The sequence below is a fragment of the Gobio gobio genome (assembly GCF_949357685.1).
Source record: "Gobio gobio genome assembly, chromosome: 4".
In the NCBI taxonomy this organism is placed as follows: domain Eukaryota; kingdom Metazoa; phylum Chordata; class Actinopteri; order Cypriniformes; family Gobionidae; genus Gobio; species Gobio gobio.
This window is the reverse complement of record NC_137100.1, coordinates 36,932,803-36,949,729: the sequence shown is the minus strand read 5'-3', so window position 1 is coordinate 36,949,729 and position 16,927 is coordinate 36,932,803. Positions and strand designations below refer to the sequence as shown.

At 36.1% G+C, this 16,927-nt stretch overlaps 1 protein-coding gene across 6 annotated transcripts in view; it reads right to left on the bottom strand.

The window, feature by feature from the left end:
• ophn1 (oligophrenin 1) overlaps window positions 1–16,927 on the bottom strand; it is a 49,875-nt gene that overhangs the window by 15,205 nt on the left and 17,743 nt on the right. For 4 of the 6 annotated variants that reach the window (XM_079814893.1, XM_079814890.1, XM_079814892.1 and 1 more), the window contains exons 5-17: window positions 14,801–14,902; window positions 14,588–14,698; window positions 11,379–11,483; window positions 10,240–10,372; window positions 9,262–9,362; window positions 9,086–9,177; window positions 8,776–8,857; window positions 8,657–8,690; window positions 7,982–8,044; window positions 7,126–7,200; window positions 6,586–6,670; window positions 6,429–6,487; window positions 2,631–2,736 (exon numbers count right to left, since the gene is read on the bottom strand). In XM_079814893.1, coding sequence (XP_079671019.1) covers window positions 2,631–2,736; window positions 6,429–6,487; window positions 6,586–6,670; window positions 7,126–7,200; window positions 7,982–8,044; window positions 8,657–8,690; window positions 8,776–8,857; window positions 9,086–9,177; window positions 9,262–9,362; window positions 10,240–10,372; window positions 11,379–11,483; window positions 14,588–14,698; window positions 14,801–14,902 — 1,148 coding nt within the window. The remainder of the gene's footprint in view (window positions 1–2,630; window positions 2,737–6,428; window positions 6,488–6,585; window positions 6,671–7,125; window positions 7,201–7,981; window positions 8,045–8,656; window positions 8,691–8,775; window positions 8,858–9,085; window positions 9,178–9,261; window positions 9,363–10,239; window positions 10,373–11,378; window positions 11,484–14,587; window positions 14,699–14,800; window positions 14,903–16,927) is intronic. The other 2 variants (XM_079814894.1, XM_079814895.1) reach the window with 1 other exon arrangement.

Genomic DNA, 16,927 nt, shown 5'->3' with positions numbered 1-16,927 from the left:
ATAATAAGCCACCTAGCCCAGGGTCAGAGAGAGAAAGTTTTTCCTTATTGGAGCAGAGTGGTGTTGTTACTAGATTGTACATTTGTTATATATGGTGTTTATTTGGTTTACTTTATTTGGTAGTTCTTTTAAATTTTGCAGATTTAAACTTGCTACCAAGATACTGTTTCCAAGCTGGCTGACACTGCAGAATTAAAAAAAAAAATTTCAGAATTCATAAATTGAAGATTTGTCAAAACTGCAAAAATGAATTGTGACAGATGTAGATTGGATTGTATGTCATTGTTTCTCAGCACTTTGTTTTTAGGAATTTATAAACATTACGGAGCTTCAACATAGATTCAACAGCACATCTGGTATTCATTCAATTAAAATTCCTTAAATTCCATAATTTAAATTCCTTAACGCAAATAAATTACGGAAGTACGTGGAGCTGTGTCATTAACGTAATTTTCGTCACGCAGTTAGATGATGTTAGAAGTCGGGAGTTTGTCACAATCACACTGAGCATCTACTGCACATGTAACCCTGGTAGTAACCCTGACATTTCCATTCTAACTCTTTAACCCAATTCTGCTTCTCTGTTTGTGATCAGGCCATTTAAAGCCGTTAAACTCTGGGAAAGTGTTCAGTCATCCAGTAATTGAATTCATTCAAACAGTCCAAAACAGCGCTAATGTAAAGAAGGCCAGGCTGATTACATCAGAGACATCAGAGAGAATAGAGACTCACATTGCATTTTAATCCTAAACGGAGAACTTGTTCGTATATGCATTCACCTTCGCTATTTCTCTCAAAAATGATGATTGTGTTGGTAAGTACTCTGTGTATCCTTAAATTCTTTTTTAGAACACCAGCAAAGATTGTTTACACTCATCTTCTTCTTCTACTTCTTCCAGCGAGCGTGCGCAGTTGAGTTCTGTTGACTCTGACTGGTTGTAAGTCTATCCAATTGAGTGCAGAGGTATTTTCTTTCCTGGTTCGGTAGAAACACGCCCCATAATCACAGCCCAACGGAGCAGTATCAGACTCATATTCTGACTAGAACCGAGTATGACAACGTGTCATGTGTACGTTGTTGTGTTTAGTAATCGTAGGTTTATGGAGTCAAAGCGGTTGATTTAGCAGTTTTTTTTGCCGTCTCTGTGTGGTCCTGTTCGGTATCACAGCTTGACTAGACTAAAATGAAAACAATCCCGTTGTTGTTGCTCTGTACTACTATACATTGAATTCTGTAATGTTTTTTTTCATGGGTGCTTAGGTGTGTATAAATGTATTATATAATATAATTATATGGACTCCTTATATTTGGTGTCCTTTTGGAGTCTCCAATGATCCTTGAAGCTTGACAAAATGAGGGTGTTTAATGAGATAAATGACGTATGCTTAATTTTACAATAAGTGTGCAATTAATCGCATTAATCACGATCAAACAATTAATCGATTGACAGCCCTAATATTATATATTTATATATATATATATATATATATAGCTCTGTTTGAAAGTTTGTAAACATCTCTTATGTAAAATATCTTATTCGGGGCAATAGTAAATAAAAAATGACATGCATTTTGTATGATCAAACTTATTTTGTTAAAATTATTCCTATTTTCACAGATTCTGCAAGGGGTTCACATACTTTTTCTTGCCACTATAAAGCAAAGAATTGTGTAAAAAATTTTACATTTCCATAAAACATATTTTCCACACAAAAACAATTACGTATAACGACTCTTTTCAATACTGATAATAATAAAATAAATGTTACTTGAGTAGCAATCAGCATAATTATTAGAATGATTTTTGAAGGATCATGTGACACTGAAGACTGGAGTAATGATGCTAAAAAATCTGCTTTGCCATCACAGGAATAAATTACTTTTGAAATGTATTAAAACAACAAAAGTTGAAGATAGTTATTTTAAACTATAATAATATTTCACAAAATTACAGGTTTTAATGTATTTTTGATCAATGTAGCCTTAGTAAGTATAGAAGACTTCTTTTCAAAAACATTTTAAAAGATCTTACTGGCCGATATATGTATACAAACACACACAACTGAACTACTAAAAGAAACTGTTGAGGTCTGTGTATATCATGGGCTGATCATCCTTGACTGCAACTTAAATATTTGCAGGCTTAATTAAATGTATTAATATAATATTACTTTCATTTATATTTAGTATATGAGCTTGTTTAGCATAAACTTGAAGCTACAGTATGTGAATATGTTGTTCGCTTTACTCAAAATATTTTATATATACACACACACACACACACACACAAAATGAGGCATGGAGCTATAGATCAGGTGACTTATTGTCAGAACACAAAACTTTCACACACAACCTGTCACATTAACCACAACATAACTCAAATATATAATTATAAAGGTACACCCAAGCAAGCTGGGTAGCACTTAGAAAAATCACAGTCTGAGTGTGTGTCTGTGTGTGTGTGTGTGTGTGTGTGTGTGTGTGTGTGTGTGTGTGTGTGTGTGTGTGTGTGTGTGTGTGTGTGTGTGTGTGTGTGTGTGTGTGTGTGTGTCTGTGTGTGTGTGTGTGTGTGTGTGTGTGTGTGTGTGTGTGTGTGTGTGCACGCATGCATGCATGTGTGTCTGTGTTACCTGACCAGGTGTTTGATTAGCAGTTCCAGCATCTCTCTGTTCCGCTCTGGGAGTTTGTAAACAAGCGAGTGAACCGCCCCTAACCGATAGTCCAGATTCTCAGACTCTGAGGAAAAAATGTGGGGATAAGTCACATTCACTATAGATGGACATGATCCACATATTGCCTCATTAACATAATCATTGTGCCACAGTTTGTGTTGAATCCCACCCATGGAAAGAGTGGTTCATGCTACATTTAAATGCCATGACTCCTATTACATGGCCCGATGAATAGACTTTGAAGAATGCAGCGTAAAGGCAGAAGGAAGCAAACAGTACATGTCAGTGCACTTCTCTGCCTACGCTAGGACTAATAGAGCTGTTAAAGCTAATAGAGCCGTTTGATTGTTAGCAAGCTAGTGGTTTCTAGAAGTGTTTGTTTATTTTCATCTTAACGGCAGTTTGCTGAACGTCTTTCAACTTGTCCAAAGATAACTTGTAAAATCCTAAAAGGATCAGTACAGACACATTTATTGTGAAATGTGGGATAAAAACAGCTTTATCTGAAAATACAGCCTGTGGCGAACCGTAACAAAGCTTACTTTATAGAGTGCAAAGCAAACAAGTATACTTGTGAACTCTGTACAGCGATTTTAGGAGACAATGTAGCATCTTTGAAAGATTCGAACGAATCCTCTCTGTGTATTTAATGTATAAAAAATAGAAGAAATTCTACAACACAACAGACTGGGAGGTCACTTGGGCCAAGTGAGTAAAGCGCATTAAAGCGAGCCGTTAATCCCTTGGCAGGTGTAGCCCTTTCCTCTGCTCTGCTGCGTTTGTTTAGTTGTGTGAGTGATCTGAGTGCAAGTACACAGACAAGCTATAATAATCAAAGCTGCTTTAATGGCTTCTAATCTTATTATGGGCAGGATTACAATACAGTATATTCAACACAACTTGTTGAAAACGCTCAAAGCTGAACGTACACTCACTCATTTAGACACAAAGGAATTGCAAATACAAACATCGTTTGTGGGGGCTTTCAATAGACAATGATTTTTATACTGTACAAACTGTATTTGCTACCCCCTAAACTCTATTTTTACATTTTCAAGTTGTTTTCCACAACGTTAAAAATGCCTGGTATTAATATCTTTGTGGGGACATTTGGTCCCGATAATGTAGGGTTTACCAGGACCACACACACAGGAGGATATAAAAAGGATGGTTTTGACTATAATATCTGTTTGGATGAGTTGCGTTCTACAGCGTTTTATAATGCTACATCCTGGCAACCATACACATCTACAATTACGCTAATGAATTACATTACTTACAAGAATAGCTTATTCTGAATATTATTCATATTAAAACGTAACTATTTTTAAACACTGAGGTCTTCTATCACATTGATATTGCTGTAATCTTATAAAAGTAATAAGCCCCTTCAAGCTATGCATTTTACCAAGATTAAGAGGGTTTTAGACCTAAAAAATACCTGTCACCGTTGTAAAATCACTATAAAACATGCCCTTAAGTGGCTAATTAATTTAAACAAAAGAAAAGACCATGCATAGCCAGTATAGTACAGGCAGTGCAGGCCAGTTTGGGCGATTACATGAAGTGTAAAACATAACAAAAGATTAATATGCCAACACAAGACCAGTGAAAGAGGTTATTTTTCTTTTAATGATACGTCCATGTAAGTGTCAGTCTTGAAAATGCTTTTTAATGGGTCAATTGCATGCTTGACTACAACAGCATGAGTGCAGGCCCCTGTTTTCTGTTGGACTACAGACAACTTAAAGGGTTAGTTCACCCAAAAATGAAAATTCTGTCATTAATTACTTACCCTCATGTCGTTCGACACCCGTAAGACCTCCGTTCATCTTCGGAACACAAATGAAGATATTTTAGTTGAAATACGATGGCTCAGAAAGGCCTCCATTGGTACAATGCACTTTACACTCTCAAGACCCATAAAAGGTACTAAAGACGTCGTTACTACAGTGGTTCTACAATAACTTTATGAAGAAAAATAAAACTTTAATAATTCATCACTATATAAGTCATCACTATATAAGTCATTATTTTGGGTTTTTTTCGCACAAAAACTATTCTCGTCGCTTCATAAAGTTATTGTCGAACCACTGTAGTGAGATGGACTTTGTAACGACGTCTTTAGTACCTTTTATGGGTCTTGAGAGTGTAAAGTTCATTGTGCCAATGGAGGCCTTTCTGAGCCATCGGACTTCAACTAAAATATCTTCATTTGTGTTCCGAAGATGAACGAGGTCTTACGGGTGTCGAACGACATAAGGGTAAGTAATTAAGGACAGAATTAAAATTTTTAGGTGAAATAACCCTTTAAGTCTAAATGCAGAAATAAGGTGTAATTTATTCTGGCTAAATGTATTCATAATTTTATTCAGTGTGGAATAGAAACAGTAAGGAACTTGTTAATACTGCAATGACTTCGGTTCATAATTCATAATTACATTTAATTGTGTGCGTAAGACATAGCTAACATTAGTACTGCAAAGTAATATTACAAAGTTTTCCAGATATTTCCTCTGTTTATTTAATTACATTTTCTATTGTATTTTTTGATACTTTAGGTTTATTTCATGAAGCTGCTAATTTGTTACATGAGGCATCAATTTAGTATTGATACCAAGATACTAGAGACTGGTATTGTACTAAAGTTAACATTTTGGTTCAGTCCTAGTTCTTTTTTCTCATTTTATACTGGATATCATTTACAATTATGAGTAATATTATTAAAATCACTTTTGGAAAAAAGTAGCACACATACACTACCTTTCAAAAGTGTAGGGTCGGTACGATTTTTTAAATGTTTTTAAAAGAAATCTCAGTAAAACTTTAGCTTGGGGAACAAATATTCACTGTTAACTACGACTTTTGCCTCAATAAACTCCTAATTTACTGCGTATTAATAGTTAGTACGGTAGTTCTTGTTGCATTTAAGTTTGGGCATTGGGTAGGATTAAGGGATGTAGAATAAGGTCATGCAGAATAAGGCATTAATATGTGCTTTAGAAGTACTAATAAACAGCCAATATCATAGTAATATGCATGCTAATAAGCAACTAGTAGAGAATTGAACCCTAAAATTAAGTGTTACCGGAGTCTCTTATGCTCACCAAGGCTGCATTTATTTGAAACAGTAATATTTGTGAAATATTATTGCAATGTAAAACATTATATTTTAAAATGTAATTTGTTCCTGTGATGGCAAAGCTGAATTTTCAGCAGTCGTTGACACATTACTCCAGTCTTCAGTGTCACATGAACCGACAGAAATCATTGTTATATGTTGATTTAGTGCTCAAGTAATAGTTTTTATTATTATCATCAATGTTGAAAACAGTTGTGCTGCTTTTTTGAGAAAACATTTTTGTAACATTATAAATGTCTTTACTGTCAGTTTTGATCAATTTAATGCATCCTTGCTAAATAAAAAAACGACAGACCCCAAACCTTTTGAACGCTAATGTATTATTTTATGAGTGTTATTCAAATGTATAAAACTTAGCCTTGTTTTAAAATCAAAATCTTTCCAAGAACCCCCTGAAAACTGTAGTTCGCATAACCATGGTTGAGAATTAGGGGTATTGCTTTTTTGTAGAGTGCTGAAAGAGGAAACTTGCACTTGGGCTGGTGTTTTTCCCCTCTTTTAGAGCTATGCTTGTGTTGAACTAGACAGACCCACATAAGAGAAGGAAAACACAGATAAACACATAAAAGTGTGTGTTTATCTGTGTGTAAGGCTGGATGCGTTCACTGTCATACTTGCTGCTAAGAGCAGTTCTCCATGCAGGCTGTAGGTCATCAGAGGTTCATTCAGACTCCTGGAAAAACATATGTAAATGTACAGTACACAAACATTAAATCAAATGACCAAAAAAGGAATTGTTGAAGATAATCAAATAATGTGTTTTTAACTCACCGCAGATAGAATTTCAAAGCACTAGTGATGGTCTTAAAGTCCATGTCAGTGGAATTGAAATCTACATCAGCTGGACACGTTGGGTCTGCAGAGAGAGGACAGATTAAGACAGAGAGAGAGAGGGGAAAAAAGAGAGATAAACGGCCTTCCTCAGACGGTTGTTGTTTTTCAGTATGTGTCAGGGATTTTGTAGCAGCTCAAGGACGCTCTCATGGACGTATATCTGTGCTTTGGTTTCCTCAGTGTTTCATTTTTTTTTTTGTAAGTTCATAAAGCTCACTGCAGATATTAAACACAGCACGATAAGTTAGACTCAGATTTATGAGTCATTAAATTTGTCATCCACATAAAACATAAGCCTCTTGTTTGTATATGGTTGTAAATGTTTGTGTATAAATCTGGTTTACTGAGTAAGTGAGTCAATGTGTGTGTGTGTGTGTGTGTGTCTGTGTGTGTGAGTTCATGTTCATAAGTCTTCCCTCGTGAACATGCACTCACTCACTCACACACACACAGATGTTCTTTTGGCCGTTTCCTCACCAAAGAAGGCATTCAGAAGTTTTTGTACTTGAATATTGCTGCCCACAGTCCTGTAGACCCCTTCCTGAGTCAGCCCTACCAGAAAGAAAGAGAAGAAGAGAGAAACCAAAAAAAAGAGGAAAGAGAAACAGAAAGCATGATTTATTAACTGAGAAAATTGGAGAACCTGGCATGTAGGAGAAAGCAAGGGGGAGTGTCTTGAAGTGGAAAAGTACAGCTCTAACGAAAAACGACAGCAGCGGTGGAACTGGCCCGCTTTAGGTTTGTTAGCCATGCAACTGAAAGTTTACTGATTGTTAACATACACCATGTTGTGCCTGATGACAAAGCTGGACTTAAACGTCTGGGAAATCTGAGGCACACTCAGAGACTGATGAACACATAAATGAGCACTTAAAACAGAACTATTGGTGCTCGGTGCTCCCGCAGTAAACGTTACGCTGTAATCATGCTTATTAATGAGCATAAATGGCAGGTTTCAAATGAGAAAAGTGACACTTCCTTTATCAATTTGTATCTGTGCACGTTTTTTTTTTTACTTTGTATGATATATTATTGATAAAACCTACATGTTTCAGTGCATATGTTTTCTATTTAGTTGGCTCAAATCGCTAGATACGCAGATGTGAACACAACTGGTGTGCTGCTGCCCTCTGCTGGCTGCATTTGAGACATGAATCCAATAAATAAAAGCAACATTGTGCTTGTCTTTCCATCTCTAGTACCATCTCAGCATATGGTGGCAATGAATTGCTGTCATTGAGAACAGGTGACAAACTTGGTACATGAATGTGAGATCATTTCAGACACTAAAATAAGCGATTGATATTCTTGTTATTCGAATGTGTGAAGGCACCTTTTGTTTCCACAAAGTTGATGCATTTTCTGACGAACTTGAAGCCGAGGTCATTCAGCTCCACTGAGAAAAAAAAAAAGAATTAATATTACATATAATAAACACTGTTCATCATCCCTGTATGCATTTCTCGGTAGGTTACTGGACACTATTTATGGTGTAATTATACATGGTATTGCACAGGTATGCAAGGATCACAATCTATTAAGCTGCATTTTCTCCATCTATTTTTAGACTCTCTCGTGTTCTGCAATGTTGCTCTTTTTAGAATTTATGTATTTTATACTTAATTCTCAATGTATTACCATGTTTTGAGGACATTATATTACCATGATGTACTATAATACTCTTTGAAGTACCATGTAGATAGATATTTAGATAAAAAGACTGTCATTCAGTTCTATGACCCTAAACTTATGAACAGTATTGTATCTATGTGACTCTGTACATGTAGGGAAAACATTTTCAAGGGAGCAATCAACCCTTTTTAGAAATGCTCAAATTAGAAATGCTATTCCTGTGAAACATTAAGCACATTCAGGTTTTCTGCCATGTAGAGGAATGGGGCAGTATAATTATTATAATTAAGCAGAAAATGAACGTCAGTGGTTTTCTGATACAAATAAGCATCTGTACTAATACAGTGTCACCCTGATGGAGTGAAGTTATACTTACTCTCTGCCTGCTTTTGAATGGGAGAATGATAAATCTGGAACAGAAACCAAGAAGGATCAGAAACATGATCATAGTGAGGGCTTTTAATGAGGAGCGAGGAGAGATAATGTTAAACCCACTGGTTCTTTGCCATCCATGGCCTCTATCCACTGCTTCCTGTTGACCTCAGAAATAGCCTGGAGCAGGACAGGGCTGAACCTTCTAAAACATAACACAAAACAACTTCAGACTTCTTCAAACTGCAATGGAGTAAATAAAGCCTTTATTCAATTGTTTGTGTTTTTACAGAAGAGTTCATGTAAGTGCTTTAACCAAAAATATAAGCTTTCCAGTTTACTGACCCTCCTCTGGACCTACTAAAACGTTTGTTATAAATGCACTTTGCAGAGTGAACAAGAGAATGAGTAATATTACAAGCAGGACCCTCACCGTTCATTTGTCTCGATGTCAAAGCAGAAGCGTTTATCGGTGGATTCCGTTTTACGGCGTACACAGGACTTCAGTGTGAGCTGAGCTGTGGTCTGAAAAAAACAAAGAGACAAACGTAAGAGAAAAGGGCTGGCACTTCACAAAGTAATAATCATATATCTCTAATAATTCTGCACCTGTTTGGTTCCTGTCTTTTGTTCCATTGGCTCCATAATGAATAACTTGTTGTCCTTGAAGTATTTACAGTAATACTTTACCCAGGTTACGCCAAGAGCCCCTAGAGACAGAAACAGAGACAGGAAGGCAAATAGCATATGTGTCATTTGAATTATTGATTGAATATGATCTGATAGACACAGTTTTGTAAGGGATAATGTACAATCAATATTGCAAAATTAAATCCTGACTGGGTGACTGACACAGACGTGAAATGGAGGGGTCTTGTATTACCCTCTTTCTGGGGTTTATTCTGCTATAGAGATTGGCTGACCGTAAATGATCCCATTTATCACGGTTACTTGCCAAATAAATGGTCATAAAATATTGATTTGAGTTTAAATTATTTTATTATGTGAGAAGACGGAGATTGCAGAGTTCTACCATAGAGACATTACTCTAGCACAGCTACAAAAAGTCTGGAGCCAATAACAATCAATTATACAGTTTAGCGTCATTATAACAGTCAATATACAAAAATATCTGTGTGCAGAATGCTGCGTTTGACCAAAGAGAAAGCGCTCTTTTATTAACTATCATAACTCATTAAGATTTTTGCTGCTTTAATATTTTTAACTGAAGGTCAATGGACTGCATCTGTTTCTGGTGATTACCACAGACAATTATGCACAAAACCAACAAGCTTTTGTTGATGTTTTTCAAAGCCGCCCACTAAATTAACATCTGTTATGCATAAACGGAAGTAGTCCCGCCTCAAAAAGAGGATCCAAACATCTTTATAGTTTAACATAGCAGCAAACTTTTTTCTTTTTTTTTACTGAAGAATTCATGTAAATACAGTATGAGCTTCATACCTCTGGTCCACTTAAAAAGTAAGCTTTCCTGCACATTTATGAACACTTGAGAGATTGAAATTTCAAATGAAGTTGAAATTATTGTCTATGTTAATGGATAACATGCAGTGTTGCAGAACTCACATTTCTCCTGCACATAGAGGTATCCCTCCATAGTCGCCTGCTGGCCGTGTCTCATACAGATCTTTGCCGACCCCTTCATCCTCTTCATTAGCTCTTCCATCTCCTCTCTGGTGCTCTCAAAATGGTTACGGGTCTACAAAAACACCAGCAGCAGATCAAAAAACACATACATATGTACATATTACATATTATCAGGAGCTATTAAAACAGATTCATTGATATAATTTGCTTTTTTTGCTAAATATGAATTATAATTCATATCAATTACATTACTGTTTAAAAGTTTGGAGTTCCTATATTTTATGATTTTGATCAAAGGTGACAGTAAAGACATATATAATGTTACAAAAAATGTTAAGCAGCACAACTGTTTTCAACAATGATAATAATTAGAAATGTTTCTGGGACATCATATCAGCATATTAGAATTATTTCTGAAGGATCATGTGACATTGAAGACTGGAGTAAAAATTGTAACAATATTTCACAGTATTTTTTATCAAATAAATGCAGCCCTTGGTGACCATAAGAGACTTATGAACAGTGGAATTAAAAAAATCTTACAGACCCCAAACTTTTGAATGGTAGTGCATATAAATGAATTATAAATCAGTAGGGAAAAAATGTAATACATTTACATGTAAAATATTAAAATAATAATACTAATGGTAACACTTTAAAATAAGGTCTCATTTGTATAGAGACCTTTTGTTGCAGTATTTATCAATATTTATTTTAGTTAATAAAATAATTCAGCTGTTGGAGAAGCTGTTTGTTCATGTTAGTTCACAGTGCACTAACTAATGTTAACAAATATAACTTTTGATTTGAATAATGAATTAGTAAATGTTGAAATGAACATTAACTATGATTACTAAATGCTGTAGAAGTATTGTTAATACTTAGTTCATTTTAACTAAAATAGTTAAATAATGTTAACTAATGAAACCTTATTGTAAAGTGTCATAATAATAATAATTTAAATTAAATCAACATTAATGTATAATCCATATTAATAATCTTTGGTGAAATATTGTTCATTTATTAAACCTGTATGTTCACAACACCACTATGAGAGTGAAGGACAAACCATATGTGGATGGAAGGTTAAAGTCATTATTGATCGGTAAAGCTCTCACATTCTGTAGACTGAGCTGAAGCTCCTGTTTATATGGAAGGAAGTCATGCGTCATCTCCACAGTGAGATTATTCAGAGTTAGGATGCTCTGCAGAAACGCTAAAACCTGCCAATCACACACACACAAAAGACACACCTCTATAAGCATAACATGCTCTAGTCAATGCATTGTTTGTATCAATATGAATATAATAGGTGTGTTTTAAAGGTGCAGTAAGTGATTTCTGAAAAATGCTGTTGTACGTGGATCAGAGCCCAAGCACCACAACGCACTCGCAGCTAATCAGCAGTAGGGGGCTTATACAGTCATGATGGGGGAGGAAAGAGAGTGAGCAGGAGGGAGATTTGAAGAAAGACTGTAGAAAGAGAGATGGCTGAGAGATTTTACAAGAGAGAAAAGGTCAGAGGAATATCACTGGGAAAAGAAGGGTTGTGATTAGGCAAGAGCTTTAGGACCAGAGTATGTGAGCGGAGTGGGAGCGGAGCGGCGTGATTTTGAATGGAGTGAGGAGCGCATTTTTTTAAAAGTCAGAGCGTTGTGGTTTTCACTCGCTCCAAGAGCGCTCCACTACCGCTCCATCACGAGTACAATTCATGCCAACAGCCCATAATATAACTGCATTTTTAGCCAGAACTCACATGTTAAACACATTTAACTAGCTTGATACAGATGGATAACTCAAATCAGAAAGAATGTAAAGGTTATGATGATGGTTGATAGACATGAGCGGGATGTTATAGTTCAAGGAATTCTTTTGTACCTTCTTCTACATACTGAATATGATCAGGTGAAAGCACATTTTAAACAGCACTTATTCACACACACAATCGTTCTCTCTAATGCATTCAAATCAGGCCCGGTTCCAGAATCAAATCACTGAGGGTGCTTCTGAAATTGCTGAGGGTGCTCTAGTAAAGTGCAGATAAGCTAAGCACCATAGCAGTGTACAGTGAGAAATTTATGATTATTTATTTACAAGTCATTTACCAATAATTGGAATTTCAAAAATATTTAGCTACACATTGTCTATTAATCTATTAGTCTGCCTTTACATTACTTTAATGCGTTGCTAGTATTTTAACATGTCATCTTCCTGAGAACCAGAAAAAAAGGTTTTGTGAATTTAGATTTTTTTTGTTTGTTTGGAGCATTAAAAAAAAAACTATTTTATAGGCTATGCTATATCCTCTGCTCTGTAGAGGACACCAGACCCCTTTATTGAGAAAATTGAAAGACATGAATAGACAAACAATGGGATTTTTTTTTTGTCATTCACCAAACAATATTGTTATGCTTCAATTTTTTTTTCATCCAAACTTTGTATAAAGATGATTCTCAATGTAATGAAAGATACAGAATAATTTGATATACCATTTTTCTTTATGCAATATGTGTGTGTGTTAACATGGCCATAAATGCCATTCCCATTCTATAGGCAATGCATCTATATCTAATTTGCATATTAATGTGTTGTAATGTAAAAAGACGTGTAATAATATTTTCATAAGAATGTCTTGTATTTCATAAGAATATCCAGACTTAAAACTGTGTATGTTGTCAGAGAAATTCGTTAAATAATGTCCTCTACAGAGGCAAAACCTTTATTCTGGGTCTCAGGAGGATATTTCTGTCTCGAGCAGAGTGGCATTTATATTTAGATGTCACTTCCGAAACTTTGTAGCATGCAATTGGCCGTCGGTCCTCTTAGCAATAATAGTTTATTCAATAAATGACTATAGCCTCGAAAGTGAGCCAAGATCGCTACGATCACTAAAATGCTGTTGTTGTCAGTTCATCGTGATCTCACAAAGTTCCTTTATAGAAATGAAGTCGTCTCGTCAACAATAAATATCTTACTTACATCGTGTGTTGACTTTGTTTGTTAGAGAGGTTTCGCGAGGCTGCATTAACTCAGCACTGAATAAAAAAAACTCTGGGTTTTTTTTTTCAGATTCTGATCGCGTTCGAGAGATCAACGACTGTGATTGGCTGCATTACTCACCGCTGCAAAACAAGCTGTAAATAGATGCATTTGATGCTCTCCAAAACTCGGACACAAATGTGCAAATCTGCCAAATCTGTTTCGCCAAAATTATTACAGTATCAACTGAGGGTGCTTTTGCTTGCATTTGAGGTGGTTTAGCACCCTCTAGCACCCCCGTAGAACCGGGCCTGAATTCAAACAAATGCTTAGTTATCTGTATCTGATTTTGAATGAGCAGAAATATGTAGTGACCCGTAGACAAAATAACTGATGTATACTATTTTCTGAATATGTATATGTATACTGAAATATACTATTTTCATTTTTCCAAACAAAATTTGCACTGCAAAAAGCAGCAATAATATTTAACTTTTAATGCTGATAAAGCCTAATAAGCTTGGCATGTCGTAGGAAAATGTTTGCACACTAGTGTTCCAATAAACCACGTTGAAACTATCTCCTAATGTTTTTTTTGTTTTTTTTGTTTTTATTTAATGTATGTTATAAACCAAACTTTTGTGATATTTCAGAGCTTACTTAAATACTTTAGCCGTGAATTTCCTCGGAGCGAAGACGGAGTGGTGTTTCTGAAATCAGTGAGCGAGGAGTTGAGCGGGGAGCGGGAAATGGTGAACCCGGAGCGGAGTGATTATTGAATGCTTAGAGCGTGGAGTGGAAATTGCTGCCGCTCCACTCTGCTCAAATACTCTGTCTAGGACCCACGTTAATATTTGAAAAGCTTTCCAGCACTGGAGAGGCGTTAGAGAGGGGGAAGGCCCGAAAACAGACACATGGTTCTGTTGTTTCTGCTCCATACATGAGTAACATTGGTTTTGAGTGTGTGCTGTTACCGACTAACAACGAAGTCTTGCTTGTATATACTCGTGTACTGTATGTACATTTTTTGTTCGTCATCTTCGCTTTATTTTTCACGAAGCTTTATTTTGTTTTGCTTCTACTATGATAAAGAGACATCCACTCTTGCATTTCGTGTTGGTGCATTTTGGGGGTGGATCAATGAAGGGAGGGGGTGTTTGTTTGGGTTGATCAAATATCAACTGTGTTAAACAATAATTCTCTGAAATCGCATACTGCACCTTTAAGGTCTTCATTTGTGCACCTATAAATTCTTTCTTGTACACACAATCAAATATCTGTTACTACAAAACACATTTAAAAATAAAAGTATGTGTATGTGCTTGGGGAAAAGGACGTTCACACGCACAGGCTCCACAACATCAAACTTCTTTCTGTCCTGAACCTGCTGAATCTGGTACACATATTCAATAGACGACTCATAAAATGTCTGACGCTCCTTATCCAATTGTTCATCAGCCTATAAACACATAATATAAACACACAAAAATAAATATTATATTACTGTGGGGGTTGTTTTTTCTTTTTTTCTTTCTCCAATTTACTGTATTTACAAACGTACCTCCTGTAGCTGTGTCTCTTTTTTCTTTGAGGACAGGTTCACATGTTTGTCCAACTGAGAGTAATATTTCTCACTCTCTTTTTCGAACTTCTTTCGTCTCTCCTGAAACACACGCATGCAAACAAACAACCTGAAACTGAGAAAATGAGACCAAAAACTGGAGTAGAAGTGCTCAAGTTCATTAAACCCATTCTTAAAGGATTAGTTCACCCCAAAATGAAAATTTCCTGATAATTTACTCACCCCCATCTCATCCAAGATGTTCATGTCTTTCTTTCTTCAGTCGAAAAGAAATTATGTTTTCGGAAGAAAACATTCCAGGATTTTACATCTTTATAATGGTTTTCAATTGCAACCAAAATGCTGAAGGTCCAAATCAATGCAGTTTCAAAGGGCTTTGAAGTGCTTCAAATGGTACTGCGTGATCCCAGCTGAGGAATAGGGTCTTATCTAGCGAAACAATCTGTCATTTTTAAAATTAAAATAAATATTAATATACTTTTTAACATAAATTGTTCATCTTGTGCAGCTCTGCAAGGTGCAAAGCATGACGTCGGAAAGGTCACGTAGACGTAGGCAGAAGTACCGCCTCCGTGTTTACAAAGCGCTCGTGTGAAGACTAATACAAACGCCCTTTACCAAAAACACAAAATTTTCAACTTCAAAATCATCCGATATTGTTGTTTTACCTTTTTTTTTTGCTAAAGGCCGTTTGTATTAGTCTTCACACGAGCGCTTTGTAAGCACGGGGGCGGTACTTCTGCCTACGTCTTGCGTGACCTTTCCTATGTGATCACATCATCCTTAGCACCTCGCAGAGCAGCGCAAGACGAACAATTTAGGTGTCATGATCCTGTCTCTCACTCTCTTTCCCCCCCTGCTGGTCATTCTCACACTCACGCTTCCCTCCGGGCACTTGCACGCATACACTTAGTCTCAGCTGTTCCTCGTTACTACTGCTAGGCTCATTCATTCCACACCTGTCCCTCCTTTCCCCTCTGATTAGCGTCTCTATTTCTAGTTCTTGTCTATCCTTTGTTCTCTGCCAGATTATTAATTATGTTTGCAGATGTGTCGTCCTGCTATGACCTCTCGTATCCTGTCTTGTCCCCACGGTCTACGGCCGTCAGCCAGTCTCCTTTGTTCTACTCTACGGACCGGTCATCTACCCGGGTCTACTGCCTCATTGCATTGTTTGAAAAAGACTTTATGTTAGACGGCTCAGCGGCCGTATTGCTTATTCTCAATTAAAGGGCTGTTTAACTTGCCTTCGCCTTTTGGGTCCTCTCTCTCACATCCTGACATTAAGTTAAAAAGTATAGGATAGAGTGGGGGAAAACGCCCCCCTTAAGGAAAATGTGACATTACAGTGAAACAAAACATAAATGTGACTAGAATTGCCATCCCGGTTTTGAGTGACTATGGCAGGAGTTATTCACCAATTATTAAAATTGCTCAGCCTTCATAATTAATTAGTATTTTGACTGAAAATATTTTTGTACAAAGGGGGTGTTTTGCCCCAGCAGTGAGGTAAAACGCCCCCCAAGGTGGGGTAAAATGCCCCCTTTCTTACCAACCAGTTTGCTTCATAGATCAACAGCAAAATGAACAGACTAATTTTTAATCTCTAAAAGTAAAAGGCAAGTAATGTATCAACATGTATAGGCCTATATATATTAATATTTATTTGAGGAATGTCCAACATGTAAAAATGTTTAACATTTAAATTTAAAGTCATGCAAACAAATATGTTGTAATAAATAAATACATAAATAAATATTAAACTTATAAATTTGTATATTTATGTTGTGAAAAATATTCAATAAATGCATTAAAAGCCACTATGTTTTATCATTGGGTCACCTAACCACCTTCCATCAGTGAGCTAACTGTGCTATCAAGCTAGCCTAATGCTCACTTGAGGAATTTTTATTTTTATTTTATTCAAATATTTTGATTTTACCACCTAGTTATACTGCATTAAGTGTAAAACAAAGGATTTGATAGACAGAAATATGTTAGTAATTATGAGAAACTATGCCCTCTGGGGGGCGTTTTACCCCTCAGCGTAAGGGGCGTTTTACCCCACAAGCTATGACTATAAAAAAAAAAAAAAAAATGTTTAAT